This window comes from Aulonocara stuartgranti (genome assembly GCF_965226115.1).
Source record: "Aulonocara stuartgranti genome assembly, chromosome: 12".
In the NCBI taxonomy this organism is placed as follows: Eukaryota; Metazoa; Chordata; class Actinopteri; order Cichliformes; family Cichlidae; genus Aulonocara; species Aulonocara stuartgranti.
This window is the reverse complement of record NC_138948.1, coordinates 11,448,868-11,469,719: the sequence shown is the minus strand read 5'-3', so window position 1 is coordinate 11,469,719 and position 20,852 is coordinate 11,448,868. Positions and strand designations below refer to the sequence as shown.

Here is a 20,852-nt window from a genome sequence, read left to right as displayed (position 1 = left end):
GTGCACGTTTGCACATCTTTGCAAAGCTGTAGAAAACTCTGCAAACTTTTAACGCCCATGTACTAGTGATTATGCCACTGGTAAAGGCTGGCTGTAGCGTAGACAAATGCAAACAACAGTTTTGATTGCAAGAGCTGCTGGATTTAAACTGATGCAAGCAACAGTCCATTAATTTTATTTGCGCGTCGAGTCGCATTAATGATGCGCCATCTGCGGCGCAGGAGACAAGTCTCGACACAGGGCGAACCGGGCTACTCTCTGAAGCTTGTTCTTCTGCGGTAGCTTCTTGTTCTGCTCCCTCTGCTCCCCCTCACTCCTGCAAGGAAAAAAGACACTGATCCAAAGAACACTCCTCCCCTCCTTCCTCCACAGAGACATTGCTTTCTCCCTCTTTAAACCATGATCTGGCTCCCAGCTTTCCTCGGCGCATGTTTCCCCTCTGAGCTTGCTCGTGTCATGACACAGTGCAGCGAAGGGTCGCAGTGGTCCCCTCTAACGCCACGGGAACCCCAAAGACGTGGGGTTTGAGTTTGGTTACATGAAATATGCCATGTTCGCAGGACTGCACGGTTCTTTTTCTGCTGCACTTTGTTTTGAGTTTGGCAGCTGGCCACGAAGGGCTCTCAGTCTCTGGCAGTCTCCTCTCCTTTGCAGAACAAGGTCAGTGTGCTGTGGTGCAATTCTGTGCATGGCCCGACTAAGTGCATGACTAGAAGAATTTGTATCGTTAAGTGCATATCACAGTCAGTATGCACTAAAGGTAAAAGGTCTGTATTACCTGTGTTTAAACTCTGTTTTGTAGGTCAGTTGTCAGAGTCAGAACTGTCCATTGTCCACCCAGTGAAAACCGGCGCAGATGGAGGATTCATCTCCCACTCTTTGTCTCACCACTTTAATGGTGGGAGAATCAGGCGAGACTTACAGTCCCATCCTCAAGAGAAACAGGTTTACTACAAGGTCATCTTCAAGGGAAAAACCTTAATGTTCAATTTGACTGCAAACAATCACCTGGTTTCAAATGACTACATCCTGGAGAGCAGGAATGGCAGTGCCAACAGGACTGAGCATCGTCTTTCTGATGGAAATTCTTGCCACCTTCTTGGCACCGTGGAAGCGTCTGATGTGCGAGGAACTGCTGCCATCAGCACCTGCAGTGGGCTGGTAAGGTGTCACAGTGTTTTATAGCTGTAAAGGTAATTTTATTCTCACTCTCATTCATCAAATTGAGCTGGTGGATGCTTGTGTTTAAATCAACATGCTTTTATCATGATTTTTTTTAAATTACACCAGATAGCAGCTATCACTATGGGTAAACTGGTATGCGGTTTAGGCAACTCCTCCATCTGACAGTGCCCGTCTGTTAGTTTGCTCTTCAGAGACTTCCCGACACTGTTTGCTGAAGGACTGTGCTGCAGACCTTCTGACGACTGCTGCTTCTCAGACTGACATGAGACCCTTTCCGTCTTTCTTGTGGTTCAGATGTTTTTCGTCTTCTTTCACCCTCACTCATTCATAAATTTGCAATCATGGATTATCTGTTCCTTTAGAGACACTTTGCAAACGCAACAGGATGCAAGAAAGTTTCAGTAATAGATCTTGGCACATTCTTGTGCGTGAGTGAAGCAGTAAAGTTTGACAGATGGACAGATTTTTTTTAACTTGGGCTATAGTGTTTCTTTTCAAATAAGCAGTTTAACTACAAAACAGAGAGGACACCTGGGAAAAAAAAATCAGAGTGATCCAATATATGAAGAAATATTTTTTTAAATACGACGTGAACAATTTGTGGTTCACTGATTTCCGAGAATTTTTAAGTTGTAATCCATCCATTCAGCACACAATCTTATTTCAAAATGCACTCTGGGGTTTTTGTTTACACAATATTACAACATTTTGAAAAGGCTAAAAAGTACGAGTATGTAGAAGAGGATGAACTTCCTGCCTTTGAAATGATAGGATGTGTCACTTTTAGTCACAAAGAATGTTTCAGTGTTCATGTTTGATTGTGTCACAGCAGGAATTCCACTCCTGCAGGGTCTTGCCTCCTGCCTCTGTGCTATGTGTGTGTGGGTTTCCCTGCATGTTTACACAGTTCATTTGTAACATGTGACTCAGGACGAGACCAGAATGACAGCCAACCTAGCAACATAATTTATATCTGACCCATTTCACAGCCGCTCATATAATCCTAGAAGGAAAAATGTGTTGCGTCACTCAAAAATCCACATATCTGCAGCCTAATGGCGTTCTGGGGATTTTCCTGCAACACAGAATTCCCCAGTTAGTCCCTTCACTCCAACCTATGAGGGAAACTGCTCTGATTTATTACACAGACTTTCTGTTCTGTGAAAGAAGGTTTATAGCTGCTAAACCCAAACAGAGACCACTAAACAGCTAGACTCAGCCAGACAGATGTGGGAGTGAAGCCCTACCAGCTGCTGCAGAGATTATTCACCCTCACGACACAAGTTGAAATGGACTACTTACAAATAGGAATTCAAAATAATTATTTGTTAATGTTGCATGAATAGGAAGCAAAAGGGATGGAGAAAAATGCTTTATATAATTAATAATAACACAGAGTTGGTTCAGTTAAATTGTTCAGCTCCTTCGTGTTTTGTTTTAGTAAAGATAATTTCTCTATAAATCTTCTCTGTAACAGTTAGCATTGTTGTTGTCTTTAAATTCAGAGCTGACTGAAGAAAGCAATATAAAATCTTTAACTGTCTTCCATCTTCATTTGGTCGGCCAACAACCCCAAAAAAAGAAAATTAAGTTATTTATATTGTCAGAATTTTAAAAGTTGGAAACAAAGGCAGTTTTCACTTTTTATAGTCATAATAAATGAGTTACAATTAAAATATTGACCAAACGTGACAAACTCCACCCATTACGCAGCAGACAATAGAGCAGTGTCATGATTCTTCGTTGTTGTAAGGCAACAGTGAAGCTGCTATTACATTAATACCTCCAACTGCAATTTTAACATCCTGCTTCTGGTTGCAAAAACAAGGGTACAGTTGCTCAAACAAATACACTTTTGCATTACACTGTGTCTTTACAGCATGCAGGTAACCCTTCACCTTTTCTATTTACTGCAAACATGGAACCATGAAGTGGATAGCAAAAGGGTGGAAAATGCTTTCACTGTTCCTTTTATGTTTTTTATGGTAAAACCATTAATTTAGGTAAACCTAAAGCTTTCTCAGTGGAGACTTTTCTAATCCCTGAGGCCCAACGCGAAACAAGAATTTACAGGTTCAGACCTATTATACTGGTATTTTCCCCACTTAAATGGATGTTTGTTCCACCATGCACATGAAAAAATGGCAATAATCTTTTTGACCTCTCGGGAAGAAATGAGCTCGCACATAGAATCATCTTATGAATTAAAGAGAGAAGAGAAGTAAGTGTAGGGAAACATGCAACTACTGATAAAAAGCTAAGAATAAATGCACGTTTGTTTGCCAGTAAATTGTTGTGATTAATCATATTGCAGTAACAAGCACCGTTTGACCCCACCTTTCCTCGTGTCGCTCTAATCACTGCAGAGTCAACAGGCTATATAACAGAGACTTTATTTCAGACCTAGTTGGCCAGCACTCAGAAACCCACAGAAGCAGGGAACAGAAGAAAAGCAGTTCCATATGGCTGATGTATTTAGAGCACAGACCTGTGTTATGGTAACCTCCCCTGGCTTTGCCACCTCACACCCAAACAACATGCTTCCTCAGAGAAAGGGGATTATTGGTCAAGGGGGGCTAAAGGGGAAAGAGCTGGTCAAAGTGAAGACTGATATCCAGTTTAATGCTGTTGTCACAGAAATTCATAATTTCATTCTTCAACATTCTTCACTTTGTTAAAATGGGAAGCAAAGTCCTTGTTAGTATCCTTGCAAGTTTCCTTTGTTTGTTTAGCAGAGGCATCACAGAAGATCTGTACCTGGTCACAAGTAACATCATGCAGACTGTGTTCCACAGTAGAACAGCATTTGGTATGCACATCAGGCAGAGAAATGGTCTCAGTGTTTGGAAGGGCCTCCCTGTAGCATTCCTGCTTGGCTGATCTGTACTCCACCACCTGTCTGTTTCTGCTGGGACTGACTTGTGTTTTCCCACAGGAATACGTACAGGAGACTATGATAGAAAACATTACTAACAGAACTGCCCATCACATGCTTGATTTATTTTCATACAGTCTATGTTTTTCTTGCAGGAACACGATACAACTCCAAAAGCAAAGATGTGATGATATATTATTCCACTCACATAGTGTTTGCATGAGATACAGAGAAACAGTGAAATCAGCTGAGTGTTCTCTGCACAGGGCCTTCGGGAAGTCTTCCCAGCTGACTGTAGATATCATCGTGCATGCCTTGCAGATGAGGCCACTGCAGCTCTGGGAGCTCTGGCTGAAGGCCACACTCTGAATAAGTCCTCTTTGACCTTTATCAAAATTGTTTTTCATTTGATATATATATAGGTAAAGTTTGTTTAGTACTTGCAAGACTGTAGCTTTTGGAATGACTGAAAAAAACAGTCCCGAGCAGCTTGTTTCATAAATTCATTACAGCATATAGGGTAAAGTAATCTTTTCAAAGACTGAACTCCCTGAATCAAGCAATGAGATATTCAGTCAGTGACTTTTTTCTTTTTCTAAGAAACAGATGTGAAACTTGTCAGGATGACCCAGAAAGCTGAAACTACTACTACAGTAAACAGTGGGGTAGATCCCCAGAACCACAATCAGCCAAACCATAAATACTGCATGGCCTAATTTTTCACATCTGCCCTTGGCTGCTGAAACTATCTGAAAAAATCCAAGAATCATGTTCATGTTTTTAAAACTTTATTTATTTTTTTGTTCAGAGAGCCTCTCTCTTTGCTCAGCTGCACTGACGCAGACTCTCTTCTTTCCATTCGACTGTTGAAAGACTGTTGGTCGTATGTCTGTCAGTCTGTGTTTTGCCGGTTGGCTTAATGAAGGAGGGACAGGTTCATCCTGGATCAGTCTGGGCATGTTTGGACTTATCTTGATTAAAAAAATAAAAGCCCATACAAACACTCACAGAGTCACTTTAACTTAAACAACATTCCTCATGAATATGTTTATAAGCAGAAAAGTGAACAGAATTGCATTTTATGCCTGATTGCATGCATGTCCTGTATTTTTTCATTTGCATTTATGTGTGTGTTCACCAGTAGACCTCACTGAGCGGCAAGTGAAGAAGCCGCACCAGTAAGAACACGTATTGGCATACTTAGCAAGAAGTTGTTGTATTACTGCAGCAGCATAGAGAATGTGCCTGAGGGAAAGGCTGATATTCAGATCTGTTCACTAATGATAGCTTCCACTCACATGGAAATTACTCTGGAGCGACGTTTTTTAGCAGGTTTAAGGGGACGCCTATGCCTCAGCTTTGTGGTGTGGAAATTGTAGAAGCACTATACTTTTTGGTGATTTGTTGTCAGGCTTTTAAGTGGTTCAACACAATAGTATGCTTGATAGGCTTTTTGTTTCACTCACAGTCTGAGAATGCCTGACGTTAGACTTTAATCCACATTAAGTCTTTGGCATGATTTGGGGATAAAATCTGTGACTGAGTACAATACAATGATGATGATTGAGAGTGTAGATTTGCCCTAAAACCTAAGCTTGCTATACCCACACTTGTTGTGTGTTTTTACTGTACACATTTATTCCATCAATGTATTATTTTCCACAGAGAGGCTTCTTCGCCTTGGCAGAGGGACACTATTTTATAGAGCCTGTCCAGAAATCTTCTGATGATCCTGCTGGGAGTCGAGAGCCCCACATTATCTATCCAAGAGTTTCTACACAAAGTCAAAGAAAAAAACGAAGTCTTGAGTCCAAAAAGACGCCCAATCCCTGTGGAGTTCGAGGTGTGTATGTGAGTCCTGAATTAGTGTATGGCGTGTTTGTGAGTACTCTTCTGCTGGTGTTCAAGGATTTTTTTTTCCTCTGGCTGTGCTTGTGTCAAGAAAGATAAGCCACAAGTGTACTGCAAATAATGTCTTCAATTATTCACGCTTTAGATGCTCCAACTGACTCCATCCAGGTGGAGATGGAGAGGGAGGAATGGGAGAGGGAGCATCGGAGAGGGGAGGACCAGGGTCAATCGCGTTCACAGCGCTCAGTCAGTAGAGAGCGTTGGGTGGAGACCATGGTGGTGGCTGACTCCAAACTTATCCAATACCATGGCAGTGATAATGTGGAGTCCTACATCTTCACTATCATGAATATGGTGAAGGGTTTGAATGAACTTTTTTAGTTGATGTAAAGGTCTTTTAAAGCCTTTTACAATGAATTCTCTCGCTGTTGACAGGTGGCCGGAATCTTTCATGATGCTAGTATTGGGAATGCCATCCACATCATCTTGGTGCGCCTCATTTTGCTACATGGAGAGGAGGTACTCTTCATCTGAATGAAGTCTTTAAGAAACCTCAATGTGCTTTTATAACATTTGCTTTGGCAATTCATACACTAAATGTGGAACAAGAAAAGCAGAAATGGATTTGTGAAAACTGAGCTCACTTTCCAGGTTAGTCTGAGATAAGGTGGACAAACTTCTACAAATTTGCATAGTTTTCTAATGTGTAATAACGAGCTCTGATGTCTTGTATATAATGTGTATGCCTTGGCTTACGGCCTTACCACACCCCAACACACCAGCAGGACCATGCCTTCCTAGTACTTGAGTGGAATACTAGGTGCTGTAAGTTTAGAGTGGATGAAGCTTAGATGTTAGAGCAGGTCATCTACTAATCGAAAGGTTGGTGGTTTGATCCCAGGCTGCTTGAGTCTGCACACCAAAAGGTCTTTGGGAAAGATACTGAACCCCAGTTGATCTCTGATGTGCGCATCATCGTGTGACTGTTAAACAGAAAGCACTTAGGTCGAAGGAATGTTGTATAAAGCAATTTAACTGTTTGTGAAGAAGAGTGCAGTATAAGAACAAGTCCATTTAATAACCACATTATTTGGAAAATGTGATTGAAAATTAATCAGTTCTGATGTCTCGCCCCTCCTCCTGACAACATCTGAAGCTCTAGGTTACACCTCTTTACACCTTATAGTACACACTGGGATCTGCAAGTATTGAAGAAAAATGTTATCAAGTTATTTGCTAACTGTTCTGTAGCTACAGTTTAAAAAAAAAAAGAACAACAAGTATGTGAAATTATTTGTTTGCGCTTGTTGCAGAAAGGGTTGAAAATTGTTCACCATGCAGACACCACCTTGGCTAGTTTCTGTGCTTGGCAGAAAAACCTAAACCCCCAGAGTGACACACACCCGGCACATCATGATGTGGCTGTGCTGATTACCAGGCAGGTGGCAGATAACCCAGCATACATCGGCAACCTCAAAAGCTTAAATGAAATGTTTATACAGATGACATACAGATGACTTGTATGCGTCTCCCCCTATAGGAAAGACATCTGTGCTGGAATGAACCAGCCGTGCGAGACTCTGGGTCTGTCTCATCTGTCTGGGATGTGTCAACCCCACCGCAGCTGCAACATCAATGAGGATTCGGGTCTACCTGTTGCCTTTACAGTAGCTCATGAAATGGGCCACAGGTCAATATGTGTGTGTGAGAGAGTCTGGATTTGTAATGACTGTGAAATACTAGAATATTGTAACAAAGAAAGAGTCTGTAGTTCCTGTGTTCGGTTACTGTCTTCAATGTAGTGTCATAAAATCCCCTACCATTAGCTCACCAGCCTATTAGTGGACTGCTGGTGTGCAAATAATGACTAAGTTTCTAATAACCTGAAAGAAAAGGAAAGGATACCTGAGAGTCCTGTTGTATTGTGGGTGTAGATCATGTAATAGCACTAAAAGTGAAAGGACAGAGGTGTTGGGTTTCTTTTTAGCTTTAAAGTTTAACTCAAGTTTAGTTGAGTCCAAAGAATCATTTGTTCCATCAGAGGAGGCTTTAACTATAAAATGAGAGCTGTTCCACGTTCCATTTGTGGTTAATTTCTGGTCTTTTGTCATGTTCAACTTTGGTTAAGCACCGTTAATGTCAACAGCTCGACTGATGTCAAACCACACCATATAATGTAGAAGTTATGTGTATTTGTCTTCTCGTTATCTTGTTTGTGCAGTAATTTAAAGTGCTTTTCCACTTTGTACTGTCATGAAACTCTAGAGTAAGAGTTATATGTACACAAACAAAAATAAGTCAAATATCTGTTGACCTATTTCAAATGTGGAAACAAATGTGTTACAGGACTCAGCACATTCACTCATTGTGATTGCTCCATTATGGCAGTGTGAGCCATACAGACCACTATCCTTGTAAAATACTTCTGTGTAATCACGTTATCATGAATATTAATGCAGCTTGTGTCTGAACACAGCTTTGGAATTCATCATGATGGCCAAGGGAACGACTGCGAGTTGGAGGGGAGACATCCGTTTATCATGTCCAGACAGCTGATGTATGACAGCTCGCCTCTCACTTGGTCTTCCTGCTCCAAAGAATACATCACACGTTTCCTTGAGTAAGCCTGAATCTGTACTTTTGTCTAAAGTGGGTTAGTTTTACATCTATTTGTCTTTGTTAAAAATGCATGAGATGTGTGTAATCTATGGGAATTTCCATGTACCTTTTTTCTCTCTCTCTCTTTTTTTTTTTTTTTCTTGACAGCTGCACAGAGATTTAGCAGATATGCTAGTGCAGATTTGTGTTGAGGTTGTGAAATTGATCCAAAACACACATTGGGTGTGGTGTGTGTTGGGGGGGAAAAAACACAGGCTATTAAAACAAACATGCAGTAAACCATGGCTGCAATGGCAAGTTTAAAGTGAAGCAAAGAACTGAAGCAGGAAATTATGTAAATGACAGAAAAGTAAGAAGAGCCTAAAGCAACATTCAGAGGGTGGCAACCCCTGCACAAGTATCTGCAAAGCTGGTTTCACACGTTAACTCTGGACAGCTTAGGATGATCAGGACATAGCATTGTTGGGAATTGTTCTATTTATACAACACGACTTAAACACATATGTAATCCTGGAAAAACTTAGATGATGGTGCTGCTTCAATATAGTCTACACGAGATCAGTGCGATCAGTCACTACAGGGACTTAGTGTTAGGGAGTAAGCGCAGTAAAAATCATTAAATTTCCAGTTTATCTGGGCCAGACATCTACATCCTTACATGAAGATAAACTGGTAAGAAATTTCACATCTACAGAAGTGCAAACATATATGATCAATCGATTAAAAATATATTTGTTCACAACACTTTAAAAGTCCTTTTTTAAATCTAAAATCCTTCTTCTCATAAACAAGGTCCTGAATAATCAAGTCCCATCTTATCTTAAAGACCTCATAGTATGATATCACCCTAATAGAGAAATTGGCACCGAGACTGCTGGCTTACTTTTGGTTCCTAGGATATTTAAGAGTGATGTAGGAGGCAGAGCCTTTAGCTTTCAGGCCCCCTTTCCATCGAACCAGCTCCCAATTTGGATTCAGGAGATAGATTCCCTTCTTTCTTTTAAAATTAAGCTTAAAATATTGTTTTTTGTCCCTGAACCCTCTCTTAGGTGTACTGCAACAGGCCTAGGCTGCTAGGCCTAGGCCTCCCTCATTCACTCCCTTAATCATTAGTTATTATTAGTTATTAATCTCTGCCTCTCTTGCACAATGCTTCTTGTGTCCAATCTCAGCCCCTCACGCCAAGCCAGTCATGCCAAATGGCTGCTCCTCCCCAAGCCAGGGTCTGACAGAAGTTTCTTTCTGTTAAAATGGAATTTTTCCTTCCCACAATTCCCAAGTATTTGCTCATGGGGGTTCGTCTAATTTTTTAGGTTTTCTTTGTATTATTGTGGGGTCTTTACTTTACAATATAAAGCACCTTAGAGCAACTGTTCTTGTGATTTAGCCAGTTACCACAAAGTCGAGGTCAGAGCTCATATATGTGAACTGGATTATTTTTGCTGTTATAATTTTTGCCTTTTTAAGTAGTTTTCCCAGGTTCTAGTCTATTTAAGTGTTAATGTCTAGGTCTCTTTGCTTGAGTTTGAGCATTCAGATTTTCTCCTTTGACTCCCAACCACCATACCCTGTGATAAACAAATATCATATCTTTGTTTATCTGCCTTAGTCGTGGTTGGGGTTTCTGTCTGGATGACCGTCCTTCAAAGAGGGACTTAACCACGCCCCTGGCACGCCTCGGTGTACGCTACACCACACATCACCAGTGCCAGCTCCAGTATGGACCAAATGCTACCTTCTGCACTGAGGTTGATGTGAGTATTGCACAAGCACAGAAAAGTAAATCTTGTAGAAAACACTTTCTTCGCTTTCTTATTGTTTTGGGGTTATGTTTCTTTCAGAATGTTTGCCAGATTCTTTGGTGTTCAGTAAATGGTTCCTGCCGCTCTAAACTGGACTCACCTATAGATGGTACTCGCTGTGGACCAGAAAAGGTGAATTGTGATAGTCTAGGTTTTGTTTCCTTGTGTAAACAGACGGGTACCAGCAGCATCAAGAAGGTGGTACTGTCACAGAGACATCAGCATTGTCTTATTCCAGCTGAAGTGGTATTTAACTTATATCACTATTCTGTATTCTAATCCAGTGGTGTATCTCCGGAGAGTGTGTGATTGTGGGTAAACTCCCAGAGACAGTGAATGGAGGCTGGGGACAGTGGAGTACCTGGTCTTACTGCTCCAGGACCTGTGGTATTGGAGTTCAGTCATCAGAGAGGGAATGTAACAACCCCAAGTAAGAAATGAGTCTAACACCCATTTGAAATAGTTTTCACACTGTATGGCTATAGAATTGTTTTTTTGTTTTTTGTTTTGCAGTTCACAGGTTTAATGTCATCTGCCCCCAAAATACTGACATCATGTTGATTTTTTTTAACTGGTTCGTTCAAGTGTGGTGCTCTTTTCCACAGGCCAGAATTTGGGGGCAAGTACTGTACCGGTGAAAGAAAGCGTTACCGGACCTGTAACACAAAGCCCTGTACAAATAATATACCAACTTTTCGAGAGATGCTGTGCAGTGAGTTTGACACTGTGCCTTACCACAATGAGCTCTACCAGTGGATCCCTGTGGCAAACCCATGTAAGTACTCACAGCCTTAAATATGCAAGAAGCTTTATTTTTCAACATGCCAGTGATCACAAACACTGTCAGTGCATTAAAAGCAAACCTGAATAGCAGATCACACAATAGAACACTGTCAGTCTCACAGTACAGTACTGTATATTTTTACTAAAATTAAACTTCTTTTTTTGTGGGACCACACAACAAAATTGAGACCCACGGATATAAAGTGGAAGATTAGTAGATGTAATTGTATGTGTCAAACAAAAGGGGGCAGCATTTGTATTTAAAAGTCCACACTGATGCAGCTGCCGACTACATTACAGCTCAGCAGGGGCACAAAACTGTAACTCACTTCCTGTCTGATGTATTTTTGTTTTTCTTTTCTTCTTTTGCGTTCATATCGCTTTTATTATTGTCAATCACTATATCTTGAAAATAACAGAACAGAATTATTTTCCCTTTTTAGCTCTTTAAAAATATATAACAAAATACGCTCACGTCTTAAGTGAGAAGCATGACTCATAACTGGCTCAAATAGACATTTTAGCAATTTGACAACATTATCAATTTGTTTCATCTCACCGTTATTCTCAGTAAATCCCTGCGAGCTTCACTGTCGACCAGTCAGCCAGTACTTTTCTGAGAGGATGTTTGACACTGTGACAGACGGAACACCGTGCTTCATGAACAACAAGTCCAGAAACATCTGCATAAACGGCGTGTGCAAGGTAGTGTGGCTGGGTAAGAGACAAATAGAGACTGGGGAGGGCTGTAGTGAAGCAGGCTGATACACTGCAGAGTTACTAAAATGTTAAAAAGGGATACTTTATGGAAAAAAACTTGAATTGTTATGTTTTTGTTTTATTTTAATGTGTTGTGTGTCTTTGGTTTCTAGGAGGTCGGCTGCGACTATGGCATCGACTCAAACGCAGTGGAGGATCGTTGTGGAGTCTGTTTGGGCGACGGCACAAGCTGTGAGACAGTTTATAAGTCATTTGATGAAGAAGGAGGCTTTGGTGAGTGCAACACAAGGAGTATTTTCAACAGCTGGAAACAAATTAAATTATCTCAACATAAGACATCATGCCATTACAAAATTGTGTTGTAACGCAAAACAGACAACCTATTAATGAGGAAAGCTTTGATGTACCAACTAGAAGAGTGTGAAAACACAGAGAATTCAAACATGTCTACAGGCACAAAGTCATTCGAGGACAGTTCATTCCCATTACACCATTGTGTTGTTTCTTTGTTGTCATGGCAGCCATCTTGTCCACATGGTGCAGCTTGTTTGTCCTGCTGTACTTGGCTGCTGTTATGTTATGGTGTGTGCGTGCATGCATGTGTAGCTACAGGCCCGTGTTTGCATTTGCCTAAAGATTCGCATCTTGTGCTGCTTTTACTGCCCTCGGAAAAGTATAACTCACCTGCCAAATCAACATGCCGCCAAGACAGATTCATAGAAAAGAGGCTTTAAAACAATAAGAATTCTCTCCTTTCTCTCCTCTCGCTCTCTTTCTGTATGTGTTTGCCCTGCAATGCATCCTTTCCAGATAACCAGCCCAGATGTGTGAGACTTCAAAAGACTTAGACCAAGGCCAAACCTCCCCCTCCTTTCACAAACACACACCTTCCCACAAACATCATTAAACTCCAGAGACCCACTCACTGCTGTTTTCGTCCTCCCCCATCCCGCCCCCCCATCTACACAATAAAAAACAGAGACAGGGCAGTGCCCCCCACGCTGAATGCACACACGTACAGTCACAGACATATGCACACACACACACACACATGCCAACCACCCCCACAGACGTATCCCACCCTCTATTAAAGATCAGAGAGAAACTGTCTGGTAGTCTGGATGTGAGTGTGGCAGCAGCCATGGTGGGCCATCCATTACTCTGCTGTGACTCTGACTTCCCTCCTGAATCTCCCAGGGTACGTGGATGTGGGTGTAATACCTGAGGGGGCACGGGACATCCTGATAAAGGAAGTGGTGGAGGCAGGAAACTTCCTGGCTCTGAGAAGTGTGGGGTCAGACGAGTACTTTCTCAACGGCAACTATATCATCCAGTGGAATGGGGAGTATGAGGCCGGCGGGACGACGTTCTTCTACGAGCGCAGTGGGAACATGGAGAATCTCACCGCTCCTGGACCCACCAAGCAGCTAGTCATGCTTCAGGTAGGTCGTCATATTACAGAGGTGAAACATTTTTGATATGTGTAGAAGCTATTAGAGAAGTAAATAAAGTTCCCTGCACTTTATTGTACCCCATACAATTAAATATCTCTGGGCACTTAAAAGCATAAGACAAGGAGTACAATATAATATTGATGAGATGGTCTCCTTGGAAAGGTACTCATAGTTCATGTGGTTGTTCAGTTGCTGTTTCAGGAGAAGAATCCAGGTATAAAGTACGAGTACACCATTAAGAAGACCAAAGAGACAGAAAATGAGATCCATGAGCCTATTTACAGATGGAGACACGGAGCGTGGACAGACTGCAGCACCACCTGCGGCTTAGGTCTGAGTCACATTTCAGTAAAACAATTTTCTTTCTTTATTCTCTCATACCTAGTAGGATAATTTAAGGATTTTTGATAGGATCATGATATTCTTTCTGGATTTTTGTCCTTTCTTAGGTGAGCAACACCAGCCTGTGCGCTGTTTTGAAGTGGATGTGGGCGTAGTGGATGAGTCTCTGTGTGACCCAGACAGCCGTCCAGAAGATAGACACAGGAAGTGCAAGAATATGGATTGTCCTGCAAGGTCTTAATATTTTATATTTTTTAGCCTTTTTTTGTCGCGGTCTGTACTATTATGTCCAAAAGAATTGCTTGAAACTTAAATATTTCCATTTATTTTTATTAACTTTCATTTAAAACCTTATCCTTACAGCTTTGGTTTGCAATTAACCTGCCCTGTTGCACTGTGCTTGATTATACTAATTAAAAACAGTGAAAATAAAGGATTTTTATCACAGATAAAAATTCTCTTTGTCGGTTTGAAATCTCAATAATTTGTTTTAATGGCTAAAATGTGTTTGCATCAAAAGAAGTTCAAATTTATAGTTTTGTTTGCTTTAATCGCATCAAAGAGTTCATCAAAAAAAAGAAAAACGAGTTCCTATAAATCACCAGTTGTGGACAACATTTTATTTAGCCAAGTTTGCTATTTTAAAAGTTTAGCTTATTTGGTTAAATAACAAAGAACTAAATTCAAAAAATGCACTTCTTTGGTTTTGGCACTGAAATGCAGGTATTGAGAATACTATAAAGCATTTTGTAAGCTACAGCTCTGTTCGCTGTGTGAGAAAGATAACAATATTGTCGCTTGCCTTGCATTCCCCATTTATTTATTTGTTGCCAGTGGTCTCTTTATTCACCTTCTTTTCCTGTCTAACTCCTTGCCCTCAGGTGGTGGGTTGGGGGTTGGCAGCAGTGTACAGCCACCTGTGGCTCAGATGGACTGAGGAAACGAACGGTTCTCTGTGTCCGCACAGTGTTGGGAGAAGAAAGAGTGCTCCACCCTGTGGAATGCAAGCATCTCCTAAAACCAAAGCCTGTGGTGCCGTGCAACAGAGACGTACCCTGTGGACAGGAGTGGCTAGTTGGCAACTGGGAAGAAGTAAGCCTTTTTCTATGAATTTTATTTGCTTTTGACTTGAATCTTAAAGATCACAGACTTTCATAGCATAAGGTAAAACCTTTCTTTATTTGTAAGGTAATGTCTTCTTTGTGTTCGTTTCTTCTTTGCAGTGCCCTGTCACATGTGGAGGAGGTGTTCGCTCCCGCCTAGTCACCTGTGCACTGGCACCCACAAAGACCTGTGACCCCTCGACTAAACCTAGGGCCAGATCACTGTGTGGCTTGCAAAACTGCCCAAACTCAAGTCTTCGTAGACGATTTGGGCCTGCATCTAAATACCGCCGCATAAACATCACTAAACCTCACTCCACTAAGCATCCTGGTTCTCCTTCATGGAATCCCATGACCACCCCGGCCACTGCTGCACCTACAACTGCTATCACTAGAACCAACAAGCAAATTACAACTACCATTTCTACCACCATCTCCCTTTCAACTCCTGAAATAATAAATCCAGATGATCATGACTTTAACAGCATGATGAGGAAAAATGAGGGTGAGAGAAGGAAAGTTTTCCCAGTTAAATCCAAATCTGCTGAAAAGGATGGGAAAGCAGATGAAAAAAAGGTAGACGAGGTAGAGGAAGAAGAGGAGGGTAGCACTCCAAATGTGCTGCTCTTCACCCCAGGATATGATTATGTTGTTGATCCGATGACCGAGGAGGACAGGATTATTGATCTAGATGTTTTTACCACAGCTTCACCACTGAAAAATCCTGTTAAATCAACCACAACAGTATCACACTCACTCATCACACCCACTCTCCAATTGAGTCCACTCACTGTGCACATAACCAGGGCGCCGACCACATCTGCATACTCCACCCCACACACCAGTACTGAAACGTGGGCAAAAACCACTCACTTTTTATCTGACCCCCACACCACCTCACATGTTAATCCCCCCTGGACACACCGGGTTGCGCTGACCACTCCCATGTACAAGTATCACTCAGTCACATCAAAAACTGGTTATCACGCAAGGAAAGCGCCTTCTACAACAGCAAGCAAACAATCCACTATGACAGCATTACCACAGCCCACATTAAAGACGAATAAAATGAAGAAGCTTGCTGTGACACCCAAAAAAACCACCACTGCCACTCGTGCTAAAAAGCCTACATCCAGGGACAAAGGTAGTCGGTCTAAGAGCCAAAAGCAGCGATCCGGACATCATAAGAGCAGCTCAGGAAGTGACCAAAGCAACTTGATGGCCATAGAGCCTGTCGATGTGGATGTATTCTGGGTTGTAGGAAACTGGAGTGAGGTACTTTATCAGGATGCTATCCTACTCTCTAACTACAGGCTTGACATTAATGGTAACGTCTGAAATGTTTTTAATCAGAAATTTCTCCTTCTCAGTGTTCAACAACATGCGGGATCGGAGCAGTGTGGAGGACAGTCAAGTGCAGCTCCCAGAACGACGAGGACTGTGCCAACGTGAAGAGACCTGAGCCTGCTCGTACCTGTCACCTGCAGCCCTGCGCCACCTGGCAAAGTAGCAGCTGGAGCAAGGTGAGTAACGTTAGATTTCCTCCAGTCACTGAATCTGATAATTGCGCTTCTTACTTATTAAATATGCTTAATACTTAATTGTACTTACACTCATTGTCTATTACTTTTCCAAATGAAGTTGGTTCATTCAGACCCGACTTTTTTTTTTCTTGCCATTTGTTTATGAGTCGGTTATTGTTTATAATTTTCTCCAAAGTGTCCGGATGATTGCGCGGTGGTGGGAAGGCGGTACCGTGATGTCCAATGTGTTGATTCCCAGACTAAACGTCCTCTCAGACCCTTCCACTGTCAAGCAGTGTCCAGCAGACCCCTTAGCACCTTGATTTGCCCCCACAAGCCCTGTATGAGCTGGAGTGCATCACCATGGGGACCGGTAGGAAAAGCATCCACTCACATCTCTATATATGAGACATTTGTAATCATGTTTATTAAAAAAATAATATTTTTTTTGTCTTTTCATCTCCAGTTGTGACTATAGTTTGGACTTTACCTGCCTTGGCTTTTTAGATTTTTTCCCCCTTAAATTCAACAATGTTTTGGAGCCTTGTGAGCGTGATTCTTTAATCTTGAAAATTATCATCACTGTTTCTAAAGCTGCCCATTTTTATTTATTTAATTATGTATTTTCAGATTTTGGTACCATTTCTACTATTTTCATCACAAGCCACAGTTATTTCTGTTCTACTGGAAGATGTGGCCTGAACTGTTTGACACTGAGGATTTTTTTTGCCACATGGTGTCTCTTGTGTTACCGTTACAGATACAGTTAGAAGAGACTTTATTACAATCTTAGAAAAAGAAAATTCACCCTTTTGAATGCTTTTGTCTTTCTCAGTGTTCTGCCAGCTGTGATGAAGGTGTCAGAGAGCGCCTGGTGTATTGCCCTGAGCCTCATCGCTGTAGCAACACACTCAGGCCAAACAGTACTGAGCCGTGCAGTTTAAAACAGTGTACTTGGTGGAAGACTGGGGACTGGGAAAAGGTCAGCTATACTTTACACATTTAATGAATCTTTAAATGTTTCTGTGCAATATAAATTTATATTAATTAGGTTTAAAACAGAAGTAAACTAAACTATAATTTTATATATTTTTTGGTGTGAATTTGCAGTGCTCTGTGAGTTGTGGTGGAGGCCAGCAACAGCGTGCTGTCAACTGTGTAAGCAAAAAGGATTTGGCTGTAATGCCAAACAGCCTCTGTGAGAAAATTTCCAAACCAGAAACACTCAGGAAGTGCAATATGCAGGAATGCAAGACAAACAAAGGTTTGTATGCCAAAATAAATTATTTGGATGAAGATTAGCAAAGCAGATTACCTGTTAAAACATGAATGCAGTTTCCATTACGTTTTGTTTCTTGAGTGAGTGAGGGAGGTGTTTTGGTCAAAATCACTTAAATTTGATATCTATATGGCTTTAAAGTGTTTGCTCTAAGGTTGTGTTCCTTGTTATGCAGGTCCACTTTGCAAGAAAGACACCATGTCCTCTCGCTTCTGTGACAAGCTGAAGCGATTGGGTCGCTGCTCTCTCAGGTCGGTCCAGAAACAGTGTTGTATCACCTGTGGTTCTGGCTAACTACAACACTTACTGTATCCTTCTGAAATACTGGTATAAAGCCATGTCATCCACAATCTAGGAGACCAAAGTATTAATGACCACATCAACAAGCTCCTCTTAATCAACACAAACAAACAAGGATTTCTTTTTTCCCACCAATTTGGGGTTTTGTATTTTATTTTATTTTATTTTTTCTTGAAATATCAGAAAGGAAACAAACCAAAGCACTGATGGTACACATTTGGACTGTTGGAGATGTTCAGTGTTAGAAGAAATGCTTGAGCTATACAATTTGAAATATTTTCTTGGTAAATTTAAATGATATTTGAGAAGCACAATTCAAGAGTTATAAAATCTCACCACGTAGTGTCATAAATTAGGTTATAAATTAAGACAAACTATGGACATTTCTTCTTTCTTAGTCCTTCGGAAAATATCTTTTTGTACTAAAGGTGCTTTTATAGGCGATGTGCTGATGATTAACAGCACATGTTACTATTCTTTTATGTCTTTCTGAGATAAATGGTAAATACAGAATGTAAATAAAGATGTTCTAATACTGATAATCTCAGGCCATTTTCACACATGAACTCGGGTGCAGTCATTGTCTGAAGTTATCCGAGACAATGACCTGCAGTACTCATACACGGGCTTAATTGGTAATCGTATGGACTTTGTGCTGTGGAGCTGGTGGAGCAAAGACACTTTAATGTCTTTTAATTTGAATTTGCTGTCACACAACTCCCATGGATAATTCCTAGAAAAGTTCAGGGCTGCAGTTCAGTTCATGTGTGAAAACGGTTTAAGTCGATTTATACTTTTTATGAATGAATTTCTTTTTTTCTTTAAAAAAAATGCTTGAACATGTGTTTATGTTCTGAGCTGGCACTGGATGTTTACATTATCATTGGTATATGTTCCTGCTTTTAGTCATTGTTGTTACAATTTTAAAGGATAATTAAATCAGCTGCAGAATCTGCACAATCCTGCAGTTAAACCTGTGGTGCTTCTCCTCTGGTGTGAGATTTACCAATGAGAAAGAGGTGTTGCAGGTCATCCCTCTCAGGTCACTCTAAAGTTGGCCACTGTGTTTAATGTGATGTTGTACAGGCATTATCATTGTCACGCCCTGGGTATGTCACCCTGACTGATTTGTCCTTCTCATGGCTCCATCAATAAATGTGACGATAAAAGACAATTGTGCTGAACATCCATTTGTAAATTTACACCTACACTGTTGCTTGAATACCACAAGTATAAATAACAATCCAGCCTTCAATAACCTTCTTTCCATAAGTGACTTCTACTTTGGGACCTTTTGCGTCGACAAGGTCATTCTCACCTGAAAGTGCCGCATGCTTATGAATGTGTAACACCTGAATCAGCAGCACCAAGCTCTGTTTCAGGGATTGGGTTCAGCTGGCCCAGATTTATCAGGCTCCTCTGTGCCGGATAACTTGACACGAATGGACTTTGCCCTGCTACACGCACCCTGCGGCTGTCATTCAAGCCAGAGACCAAAAGTTAGTCAGCAGTAATGGAAGGAGTAACACAATACAGGGTCAGTGTGGAGCCTTGTGTCCTAAAACCCACCAGTGAGTGTGTGTGCGATTTCTCTGCGTGTTTTCATTACAAAGCAAACACCCATCAGTCGTATTACCCAACCACACGTGTTGCTTAATAAGCAGTTGACCTCAAAGTTGGGGAATAACTAAAAATATCTGGTTTGATTTCAGTTTCGTGGTGATTGTAACTTCCTTAGTATGAGATTCTATAAACAATGATTGTGATTAATGACACTGGTTTTCTGATGTCATACGTAGTTTTAATCAATGTCATCTTGGATTTTTCATCCAACAATATAGTGTTTTTACTCATCAATTTATTGCTTAAGTGACTGGCCCGGCACAGCTAATTTTTAGCTGTTTTGAAAGCAACATAAGTGTCTGATTACTGCTTTTTCTTATAAAAGGGCAAATGGTAATAAAATTACTCTCAACAGCTTGTGTTCTAAAGCCAAACAGTTGTGGTTTGGGATTCAAAAGTCAAATGTTTATTTCATTACTGTCTGATTTTCCAGACCTTCTCTGCACAATGCCAACAGTAGCGAACAGATTTTGCATCCAAATCTTTAGGGCATATTACAGATGATGGTTAGAGCATGCATGGCAGGTATGAATTTTATTGATAAATAATATCACCGTGATGTCACGCACTGGTTTGTAGACTTACTGTTAGCATTTTGTCACTGATGATGCTGTTTTGTTTTTGTTTAGTTTTTTTTGTTGTTGTGGAAGCCAGGTGTGCCCAAGGGCGCAACGCAGAGTTGCACATACCTCCTCATTAGGACTTAAAAGTAAAAGACTAGAATTTTACTCATCCAAACCACACCACAATATCTGTATCTCACAGTAGGTCACATTATTTGCCAGAAAAATTATTAAAAAGGTAAAAGACTAACACCACAAAGCCTAAAAGTCCACTCCAATTAGTGTCTAGGACTGTGAGCCCTAGACAGCTTTCAGGTATACTGGACTGCATTAACAGAATACCAGTGGATGTATTAAACAACTAAATTACCTATTCCACAGTTCCAGAAAGGCCAAAACAAGTTTCATGTCAGGCTGTAAACGTGGTTTTTAGTGCTGTTAAGTTGGGCGTTTTAACATGGAAGTAAATTCGATTTTCGTATTTTTGGCTAAAGCCTCAAGTGGTCACTCCAGGAACTGCATTTCGGCTTCATTTTTTTTTTTTTTTTTTTTTTTTAGCCGCTGAGTTTATCTATGACACATTTAGATAGATTTGCAATCATTGCTGTAGCATATTGTTCTCTTTTTCAGAGTCATATGCATCATTGTATTGCGCTATTACTGGGGTGGGAGATATGGTTACAATTTTCTTGTCAAAATACTGAATAAATCACGATGATGTTTTTTGAAAAACCAGAGGTGCAATCCTTATCCTATCAGGAATGTCTTTTTTTTTCCTAATCCTGCAAATGCATAACAATACAACTTATCTAAACATTTAAAATCCACAA

The 20,852-nt window shown here is 40.8% G+C and overlaps 1 protein-coding gene across 1 annotated transcript; it reads left to right on the top strand.

Moving 5' to 3' along the window:
* The first annotated feature begins 227 nt into the window (after positions 1-227).
* Positions 228-19,010, top strand: LOC309718400 (A disintegrin and metalloproteinase with thrombospondin motifs 12-like). Its single transcript, XM_082553578.1, has 24 exons — positions 228-660; positions 803-1,161; positions 5,726-5,903; positions 6,057-6,265; positions 6,347-6,430; positions 7,225-7,349; positions 7,452-7,601; positions 8,388-8,531; positions 10,140-10,284; positions 10,372-10,464; positions 10,617-10,762; positions 10,938-11,107; positions 11,687-11,820; positions 11,988-12,108; positions 13,033-13,277; positions 13,479-13,620; positions 13,739-13,865; positions 14,513-14,723; positions 14,855-16,009; positions 16,105-16,257; positions 16,454-16,630; positions 17,093-17,239; positions 17,368-17,521; positions 17,712-19,010. Exons 1-24 carry the CDS (start codon positions 546-548, stop codon positions 17,828-17,830), a joined length of 4,803 nt encoding a protein of 1,600 aa, XP_082409704.1. The 5' UTR covers positions 228-545; the 3' UTR covers positions 17,831-19,010.
* Positions 19,011-20,852: the final 1,842 nt, after the last annotated feature.